Source organism: Cephus cinctus, unplaced genomic scaffold (genome assembly GCF_000341935.2).
Source record: "Cephus cinctus unplaced genomic scaffold, Ccin1 Ccin1_scaffold0153, whole genome shotgun sequence".
In the NCBI taxonomy this organism is placed as follows: Eukaryota; Metazoa; Arthropoda; class Insecta; order Hymenoptera; family Cephidae; genus Cephus; species Cephus cinctus.
In genome coordinates this window covers 291571-302511 of record NW_014332881.1, presented here as the reverse complement: position 1 = coordinate 302511, position 10941 = coordinate 291571, and the positions used below count along the sequence as shown (strand labels likewise).

The 10941-nt window shown below is 39.1% G+C and overlaps 1 protein-coding gene across 5 annotated transcripts in view; it reads left to right on the top strand.

Annotated features, from left to right (window-relative positions):
- LOC107263348 (puratrophin-1) overlaps positions 1-10059 on the top strand; it is a 131815-nt gene extending 121756 nt beyond the window's left edge. For 4 of the 5 annotated variants that reach the window (XM_025080711.1, XM_025080712.1, XM_015730422.2 and 1 more), the window contains 10 exons: positions 4382-4829; positions 4912-5158; positions 5288-5363; positions 5534-5707; positions 5779-6153; positions 6237-6380; positions 6482-6695; positions 6780-6896; positions 6974-7177; positions 7289-7512. In XM_025080711.1, coding sequence (XP_024936479.1) covers positions 4382-4829; positions 4912-5158; positions 5288-5363; positions 5534-5707; positions 5779-6153; positions 6237-6380; positions 6482-6695; positions 6780-6896; positions 6974-7177; positions 7289-7512 — 2223 coding nt within the window. Of the gene's footprint in view, positions 1-4381; positions 4830-4911; positions 5159-5287; positions 5364-5533; positions 5708-5778; positions 6154-6236; positions 6381-6481; positions 6696-6779; positions 6897-6973; positions 7178-7288 lie in introns of all 5 variants that reach the window. The other variant, XM_015730421.2, reaches the window with a different exon arrangement.
- The last annotated feature ends 882 nt before the right edge of the window (positions 10060-10941 follow it).

Below are 10941 nucleotides of genomic sequence, written 5' to 3'. Positions count from 1 at the left end.
GGAGGTTGTAGGAAACTTGATCCCCCCGTATGTTAGTAACTTGACAGATGTACACGTGTGGCTTTTGTCCAATGTTCAGACTCATTGTGGGGATGAGTTCGATTGGTGAATGCGTGACGTCGCTAAGGGTGGGTTTTCACAGTAGGTACAACGACTTTGCAAACTTTTTGTTTTGGGGTAAATGTAAGCCATTTGTATAGCGCGAAAAACTGGAGGCGCTATTTTATTGTCTGTGGTCACGAGTGCTGCTCGGTGGGTTCATTTTATTTTATTTTATTTTACCCTTTAGTACCCTCTTGAAAGCTCTGCACGATGAGAACGGCAATTGTAGGTACGATCGTCCCGCTGCGGTTTCATCGTATATGCGTAATTCACCTATGGAAGTTTCGCCTGAGGCTACGTGGCGAACGTGTTAACCTGGCATGAATAACGTAACTAACCTAGACGGAAAAACAAAGTGCGACCGCAGCGCCATCTTTGACGCTCGCTATCGCGTAATCGCTAACACAAATCAGTCTTTGTATTTGCGTCTTAACGTTCCTTGCCGCGTGAAACTTTAACGTCCTTGTTGTCTGTCATTCCTTGTGACGCAGTGTGAGATAGCTTTTCAGCAATCGTGCAAATCGTCATATTTGCCTTGATACTTTTAGAATGGCGACGCTCCTGAATTTCAGCCGTCATTATAGGATTGGAACGGTGTATTCTACGACCTTGAAAAAATGCCAGAGAAACCGAAAGTCACTGGAGACTATCGCAAGACGGAAATCTTTCGATCTACCCAGAAAGGATTACGATTCAAATCGCTCTGAGCCATCCGCCATCTTTGTTTCCCGGCAGACCTTTCGGCCGCGTCAGTAAGATTCCTCAAGGAACTCGAATTCCGATCCTCGTAAAAGTGCTTTCACCGGATAGCTCATAGTGACCGTTGATCGGACGATCCTACCTAGTTGCCCCCAATGAGTTAAAAGTCAAGAGTAATTGACTGGGGTTCGACCGAGTAAAAGGAGTGAGGTTAGGTGCGCGTTGCCGAGACCGAATCGACTTAAGACAGAAAGCAGCCAGGGAAAGTCATTATCAGAGAACAGGTCGTAGACATTGCGCGACTTCGTTCATCGTATCTTGCATCTCGAAGCTCATATGTCTCTGTTTCCACATACCTGATACACGTTTACCAACGCGAGACAGAAATTTGCCACAGCCTGACCTCGAGTTTCCCTCAAGGTATGTACAAGCCGTCACAATAGGAATGGTCCAGCATACGTGGAATCAAAGGAATACGTTACAGTATCGCGTTGTATATTTGATACAGGAGTAAAGTCCTTACAGGATATTCATAGAGCGTAATTATTTATACAATATCAAAACTCTTATCTGTCATATGTTAATGCGTCTGAAACGTATGCAAAGTCTGGCAGACTTGTTATGGGAAGCCTATGGGAATTTTATACATTGTACCTTGACTATATTATCTCGTAGGTATATATAACTTGAAATACACATTGTTTATGCCACGTACACACCGAATGGCCAATTCAGTGGAATTTCTAACCTTACTAGGAGAAAGTATAGCGACAGGTGATTTGTGACCACTAACCGAACGCTGGCTTCTCCGTTGAATGCAAAGAAAGTACTAGAAGTATATGTATCCGTATTGTTGATACTGTCTGTATGACGGGGACGACAATCGGGACGGATGTTCGACCGAATTTAGTTGCGAATTTACACGGGAAAGAAAGCCATTCGCGGTATACGTGTCCGTGTTCTTCTAATGGCGACATGTTTCCTGGGGAATATTTTAAGAACGGATTGAGGTCAAGCGAGAGACTGAAATTCTGAAAATTGTCGCTGTAGGTGTTTTTGAAATATTTTTCTATTTTCCGATACCTTTTTTTTATTATACGTCACTTTTATCTGCATCTAATTTATTCTTGCCGTGCACTTACCGTACTTGCATTAGACTTTCTTGAAACGTTGGCATTCCTTTCTGGTCAGCAACCCGCCACTCGGCTGGTTCGCTTCTCGGGTAAATGTCAAAAGCGCAAGCAATTTTCTGAAGGAAAGTGCGTTTCGCTCAAACGATTTACGATCTAATGGAAAAACCAGTTTCCATGGAAATGATTAGTCCGTTTATGGTTATAACCGCAGGGATGCGAGTTTTCGTGAACGAAGTATACATATACAGCATAGAAAGTGACGTTACCGACAGGAAAAATAAACAGCATTTATTGAAGAATGACGTCATCAAAGTTCGTAATTGGTTTTTACGTTATTTTGTAAAATATACATTACCGCCTGACAATTCGTTTACATTGAATTTGGCGGATGCTCATTAATACGACAAGGTGAATAAAAATTATTCGAATCTTAAATCCTGCCAGCCAGAATGCATGTTTTGTCAACTTTATGCACCGCTGGTGCATTCCGTGGGTGATTGCATTTATCTTTTATCTTTTTTGTTAAGTGTCAAAGACAACCGGTCAGCCACGTCAAAGGTCGTGGATTCTTGCTCTTTCTCAAGGTGATCGTTAATCATTATTCTCAGTAAACTGGATACGGCAGATACTGTAGGTTATACACGTTCTATTTATCCTGCATACAAATATTTGCAGCGAGCAGATCCTCTGTCCTCGCTTTACTCTCGTGTTTTTTTTTTTTTTTTTTTTTTTTTTTTTTTTTTTTTTTTTTTTTTTTTTTTTTTTTTTTTTTTTTTTTTTTTTTTTTTTTTTTTTTTTTTTTTTTTTTTTTTTTTTTTTTTTTTTTTTTTTTTTTTTTTTTTTTTTTTTTTTTTTTTTTTTTTTTTTTTTTTTTTTTTTTTTTTTTTTTTTTTTTTTTTTTTTTTTTTTTTTTTTTTTTTTTTTTTTTTTTTTTTTTTTTTTTTTTTTTTTTTTTTTTATAAATAAATGCACACACTGTACATACGGAAAAAGAACTTTCCATGGCATCAAAACAAATCGTAATGATCGCATCGCAAAGGAGCGTCAAGACTCCCGCGCTCGTTCTGTCGCCACAATTAGAAAGTACATATAATCATATACCACGCGTGGTGGCCATTTTGATATCAGCAAGTAATAAAACGAACGACTGATTTTAAATTGAATATCAAAGAGCACGATCCTATCGACAAGTGGGTTATTGATTTATATTAAATTAATATTTTTTTCTGTACATTTCTTACATTATTTTTCTTCAAGATCCATATTCTGCATTCGCGCCTGGGCCATAAAAATGTATTTAAATATTGTCATAAAAACAATTCAAGGTCAACAATTAGTAATTACTGAAAGTGGACTATTGTATTATTTTATCTGTCCTACTTCAAATGTCTTTAATTATTTTAGATAATTGCTGCACTAACCTATGGTTGTTTGTGTATCTATATATATGCACAGTTTATATAACCCACGTAGCATATCGAGACATAACAGAATATAATGGCGCTAAGACACATTAGTCGTTTCCATTGAACGTATCGCCGTCTATTATTGTCCCTATGACGTGAAACCCAAAGCCTTGAGAAACTAATATAGACCAGAGGATGATCTTGCGCCAGAGAAGACGATAGCGATCCTTATATTCTTCCGTGATGGTTACTAATTAATTATATCCGTAGGAGCTTATAATTACCTTAACGTGTCTGCACATACTACACGTGTATTCGCACGGCTCCCCGTGATCCTAATAAATATTCAAAAGGCACGTCCAATTCCTCGCATGCTTTCCTGAAGATGTAGGATTTTTTTCCGAGACGGAGAGTTTCCCTCCGATGATATATAGGCTGTACCTACGTATGGGGATAGCCTCAATTTGTAAATGCTTCCCCGCGGTTTACCACGCCTCTCGAGCACCCGTGCTCCGGGCCGTGCGAGCACGAAAAGTCGTCCCCGTCGGCGACCACGGGGGTTTGCACTACAAATTTAATAAGGACCCTCGAAACACGTGTACATCGCGTCACGCACCCTATTAAATGCTCCACACGCCTCCCCTGGGTATCCCAGTGCTACCCCTGGGCGATAAACATTTATTTACCAAGGGGGATGAAAATTGCTATGGCCATATTTCACTGGACGTGCACTTCCGTAAAGTAGCTCGGAGCTCATCCTGGGTTCTTGGGGTGTTTGTCATCGATTTGTCAAGTTTTAACGTGGACAGTGAATGCGCATACGTGCAGTTGCATAAGGGTGGAACGTTTCTCTGCATCTGGAAAAACTGGATGGAAATGGATTTTACGCATAAGTGGACTCCGTGCGTGGTTGGACTAGGTGATGGATGTGTTACCGTTTAGATCATAGCCATATGTCAGTTTATATTGGACAATTGGCCTTGGCGGGGCTCGTTGGAGGGGGATGGATTTTATTGAAGGGTGGTTTTATTGTCTTTCCAGAGACACCTGGACAAGGGTAGCGACCTAGCAGAAGCCGCCAGCACCAGTGGGCTTCGCGAGTTGGCGAGGTCCTTGAAGCAGCATCTTCGAGGATTTGGGTCTCGTTTGGAAGACAGACGGGAGTACCTGGAGGACACGTCGAGATGCTGTCTACTTCAGGATCGAGCTTTCGAGTGGGCCCAGGAGGCCAGGGTGGCTGGGGAACGACGGGCTCAACAGTTCCTCATGGCCAGGCCGCCGCTACCTCCGGAACACTTCACGGAGATGATGTCCCTGGCTGAGAAGCTGGGGAATGAGATACTTATTGAACAGTGCCGTATCGCTAGGAACAAGTGTCTGGAGGCTTTGGAATTTACCAGGACGACCTCAGCGCCTGGAAGTCCTGCCAGGAGGAGATCGTATGCTGCCTCGGAATCTGCTTGTTCATGGGACGATGCCTTAATGAAAAGTTAGTTTTTTTTTTTTCTTTGGTTGACCAGTTCTTGCCCTTACAAGGAAGTGTATTTATTTGTGAACTATATTTTTCTTAGGAACGTCCTGGGACGAGAGCGACAGTGCTTCCTATGCTTGTCCCATGGACGGTATTGGATCTGGAAGCGGTGGTAAACCCGTCCTGGATAACATCGCCGAGCTCCGCGAAAGTGCTGAACAGTTGTTGGACTGTTCACCACCGAGGACTCCTCCAAGAAGTCCTCCACCCAGGAGGCTCGCCAAGCCACCGGTCAATTCGCATCTTCATAGAGCGCCGAGTATCGCACCTGGAATGAAGGCCAAAAAGTAAGTTTCAACTTGGTTTGACAAACAAGAAGATCCTAGTGAAGGATCCAATTGCTCCAGGGTAATAATTAATGCGTTGTATGATTATATAATGAGGATGGCGGCTAATGAATTGTTTCTTTCTTGTAGAACAATACTGCTTATAATGAGGGAGATGATACAGACTGAACGAGACTATGTGAAATCCCTCGAATACATAATAGAGGTAATTGTTACCTGTGTAGCCGTAGGCATTGATATTTCTTCTTTCTCTTTTTTTTTCTCTTAATTTCTTTTATGCACTTTACTCTTGAAGATATTCAAATCCAGGATGAGGTGTAATTTAATGGAAATCCTTTTTTTTTTTTGAGTATTTATTATCTCTGGTCATTTTAGAACTACATACCGGAACTCGTGCGCGAGGACATCCCTCAAGCTTTGAGAGGGCAGAGGAACGTAATCTTCGGGAACGTCGAAAAGATTTACGAATTTCATAGTCAACACTTTCTTCGTGAATTAGAACAATGCGAACAGTGTCCCATGATGATTGGCCAGTGCTTCCTGAGACATGTAGGTGCCAATAAATATTTTTTAAGCAATTCACTTCTGTGGGTATTATGATTCTTTATTTTCTTTTACAGGAAAAGAAATTTTACCTCTATGCCCTATACAATAAGAACAAACCTAATTCAGACTCCTTAATGGCCGAATATGGTACTATCTTCTTTAAAACCAAACAATTGGAATTGGGTGATAAAATGGATCTGGCTAGTTACCTGCTGAAGCCTGTACAACGTATGGGCAAGTACGCATTGCTGCTTCAGCAACTGCTCAAAGCTGGAACGGATCTATCTGAACAATTCGTCAGTAAAGAAGATGATAAGGAGGATAAGGAAGAGAGTAATAAACCAGTTGTCGAAGGTGAAGCTGATCTTAGGGCTGCAGAGCAGATGGTTCGATTCCAGCTTCGCCATGGAAATGATCTTCTAGCCATGGATTCACTTCGAGATTGTGATGTAAGACTTGTTTTAAATATAAAAATACATAGTATAATCCTGATAGAATGTACTTCTTTAAATATATATTTCTTTAACTTCAGGTCAATGTCAAAGAACAGGGCAGATTGTTGAGACAAAATGAATTCCTCGTCTGGCAAGGAAAAGGCAAAAAGTGTCTTCGACAAGTTTTTTTATTCGAAGATCTTATACTCTTCAGTAAAGCAAGAAGATTCCCTGACAGAAAGGTATGCACTAAAAAATATTTGTATTCATTTTACATGTATTCGATAGGATATATAGTTATATCTATGGAACAGTTATATCTATCTGTCTTTTTTCTTCATAGAATCTTGACATCTACATCTACAAGCATAGTATCAAAACGACAGATATCGGTTTAACAGCCGTGATAGCTGATTCCCCAACCAAATTTGAAATTTGGTTCCGTAAAAGGAAACCAGGGGACACGTACACCTTGCAATGCGCCAGTGAGGACATCAAGAAGGCCTGGGCCGAGGAACTTAGCAATCTTCTCTGGAAGCAGGCGCTCCGAAACAGAGGTATTAAAAATTTTAATATAATAATCATGATACGTTCCATTGTCAAAATTCTTTCTAAATCTTTCATATCAATGATATTGGCAGAAGTGCGCCTTGCGGAGATGTCAAGCATGGGTATAGGAAATAAGCCATGTCTGGACATCAGGCCCAGCGCGGACCAAATAAATGATCGTTCCATAAGCGTAGCTCAGCTCTCCAAGAGTAAGTTTCAATCATGATAATAAGTAGCTCTATATCATAATTATATAATATAAATGATTAAAAAATTGTCTGCCCAGCACCAAGGTTCAGAAATTCGATAGCAGTGTCAATATCAGAAGATTCTGGACGCTGCAGCAGGAGGCCTCATAGCGTCATCTCCGTGAGTTCCTCATCCAGCAGTGGAGGAAGTAGTGGACCACCTACGACCCTTCATCTTGGTCTGGATACCAGTCCCCGTCCTCATCATCGGAGTACCACTCTGAATAGTCAGTGCAGTGTTGGTAAGTCCTATTTTTTATCTTATCATAATTTTTCAAGGATGAAGCCACGAGTAAAGTACAAAAAAGGTCAGAGTTCAAGGATGGTGGTGAATTCTGTGGTTTCATTCGCAGAAAGCGGCATTATTGCCGACATATCCATCGTCTCAGATGATGGTGGCGACGGAGCCGACAGAAGCCATTGGAATTCAACCTTAGAAAGTCCCACGTCAAATTTGCCGACGACCTCAACGCCCATTCAGTCGCCTACAAGCGCGACCGCAGCACCAGTTACCTCACCTTCATCATCAGACGCTAACCTCACACCTTATGACCAAGACATGTCCATTAACCTGTGAAAAAACATAAGAAAGTAAATCGTACCAGAGAGAAAATACACTCTATGACATATGGGGAGATAGCCCAGTGACGTCGAGAAGAGCAAGAAAAGGATTTTCGAAATTTTACTTCACAAGAATAATATCCAAATTTTGCTTCGATTCTCGAGTTGAAAATGGAGAGAGTATGAGGCTGCTTTCCTCAGGACTGAGTCGATGCTCCACCAATTTTCGTTTCCAGTTCCAATTCGGGTTCCTTGTAATTATCGAACCCTGCGAAGTCACTGGTGTTTTCTTTTATGAGCAACTCGACGCTTTTTTAATATTTTCATTACGCCTGGCTGTCACTGTAATCATGTATATTAAATTATAAATTGGACAGGTGCGAGGCTCTTGGAAATGCGTCAGGTTACCCTTTTTGGTTTACAGTTGTCATTCCTGATCGGTGGCCATGGTGTTTTAAGGATATTGGAAAAATTTGACAAAATTTTCTAACTCTCAATACTGCTGCTGATACTACTGCTACTACCACTACTACTAGTAATATTATTGATATTAATATGATACAGCTCGTGTTCCGACTCCGTATTGTGTTCGTTTTTGCTACGCAAGTAGCAAAGGTGGTAAAGATGAAAACTGACTATCGATACTGATTCGATAACAATAAATAAAAGATTTGTCCATATTGAGAGTTCGATCTTGCAATCGAAGCTATGATAGCTTCTTGGCCATTTGCAGGAACATGGAACGTAAGAGGGAATCAGAATAAATGAATTTTTGAAAAACCGATCAGGAATTTCAAAATTAACGCGCACACATACATACCATTTTTGTATTATAATGTAATATTAAAATTTATACATCGTAGCCACAATTAATATAACCGATAGTCTATATTATTTCCAGATTATATATCAAATATATAATATTATATTCTTCTTATGTCAGTCATTTGTACAACCTTTTTTTTATTACCCGTAGTAAGTTCTAGCAGTTAGGAAAAAACTCTGGCCTGTAACGCAGAAGCCAAATCTCTAATTGTGTTCTTATTTCATTTTTATATTTCTCTTCTTGAACGCCTATCTTTTTTTACTACACACTAGCGCTAATTCTAGAAATCCTTTAACACTTAAGTTTCCCCAGGTGTGGATTTTCGTCTTGAAACTGCTTAAGAAAAATCTTCAATGTCAAGCTTACCTTCTTAAGACAAATCCACACGTTCTTATAATACAGGCATGATTTTTATTCAACCTCTTTATCTTTACTTGATTAATGATCTTAATTGTCGTGGTATCGTTAAATGATATTTAAAATTTTTCAAAATGTAATTAAGCCTTGATTATAATCAATTGGCTTTTTAATTCTTAACTTTTGTCTTCTTTCTGTTTCCTCTTCGCCGTACTACGATTCTGCGTCTCAAGCGTTAAGACACTGCAGTTATTTGTATTTTTATGTTAGGACGAAGATGAGGCTGGTAAGTGTTGTAATTCAGTAATTACGTAATTAGCATTGTCGAGTAATTCTGAATTGTTACACAGCTTACCAAGTAAACGATTTCTAATCGAATAGCCATTTTCATTGCCAGGGTCTGCCAAGGTATTGCGAATATATCTCGTGGAGAGTGACCGATGAAGTACCTATCTTTTTTTATTCTTTATCTTTTTGGGACAGACAAGAATAAAAGTACCTTAGTGAAACATAGTAGACGTAGTATGTACCTAGGGCTTGAATAAGAAAAGAAGAACAAATTTTAAAGAATAAGGTACATGTTCCAGTTACCGGACAAAGCGTGTGTGCAAGACAGATGGAAATACAGTTTCATAATGGACGTCCGAGGACTGAGACCGTAGCGTTAGGTGTCCGGCTACTGGAACTTTTACCTTCATAAACGCAAGAGAGAGCTTCGGGCACAGTCTGATGCACTTTAGAGGTATCCAAACAAAATTTCTTTAAATTAAACTCTGTACCTATTACTTAAAGTAAAAAATGGCAAGGCTAGTTAACTGCGACCTTTTTATTTTTTATATTAATTTTTACTATTTCAATCAAAATCTCTTTAAACTTCATTATTACCTGTTTTTCTTTTTCTTTTTAATTATTTCTACGCGGCTTCGTCATCGAGCAATGTACTAGACACAGAGATCGGTGCACCCGGCTGTCGAGCATCCTGCTCTTCGAAAGTACGACTAAGCGCAAAGAAAAATTGAAGAAAATTGTAATAAAAAAAAAGAGAAAAAACAAGAGTGATTTATATTTTTCCGCGAATTTTATGGTGTTTGGTAATGCTTTTGGACCAGGGATGCTGGCATAGATAATAACCGCGGTACCTTATCACTGAAGCTACGCCAATAGTCACTTAACATTGTACTCTTAGATATTTATTAATATTTTTGTAGGTAGATACTCCTTAGAAATCCGTAGACGTAAGGATCCTTGTAACATCATATATGGAGTGTATATATTGATTAATTAATGACATAATTATTCGCAGTATTTTAATGTGTTTAACACCGATGTATTTTATTACTTTATTAAATATACTGTATTGGGTGCCTTTTTGTAGCGAAACTTCTCCTTCATTTATAACAAATACAATTCTTATCCCGATCAATGGTTACAGTTACAGTAAGCCTTTCGTAATTCTATTATTATAGACAGTCGTCACATCTTCCTTCTCACTTATCTTCTGGGTTGGGTTTACGTGACCTTGATTCTCTGTATATCAGTTTCCAAGTTTTCCTTAGAATGAAGGTTATGTTGTAACTGTCAAATGACAATTGAAAACAGATTTAACAGAATCGACATAAACAAAATTCATGTACAGAGTCCAGAGATGAGTAGAGAAATTTCCAGTGGACCGATTTTCTTGAAATCAATTTTTTGGGCGTCCACGCCACCCGAGGCCTGGATTTCTGATTTCCAAATATTAATATCTAACTTTGTTGATTTAAATATTTTAATATTCCAAAATTTAATTTATTAATAGATCAATCTGAGCGTAATTTATTTTAGACATTTCACAATTTCAATTCAATTTTTATCTACCCCGTACATTTTGCGAGATTTCGTTTTAGCCTCAACCTTCTCAATTTCTAACCTAAGGCATTCTAACCTAAGTTGATTTATAACCTAACCTAACAGTTTGAAGGTGCTCGGGGACTTGAGGCGCACCTTATCCTACGTACTTTGGCGCGCTGATCAGGAATCTGACGTTAGTTTTTCGATACTGAATTAAAATGAGCCAGTAGAACCCACGTAAGATCATTAAAATACGAATTTTCCAAAAATTGAGGTGCTTCACGGGTATCAGCTCTAGCACCGCACTTTTTTAAAATCTCTTAAAAATGATACAACAGTAGGCTTTTTCAAAAGTTTCGAGGAGTTCTATAATTTCCGATAGGTTTTAACAATAGTTCTGCTACGTAAAATCGTCAAAACACGAATTTTCCA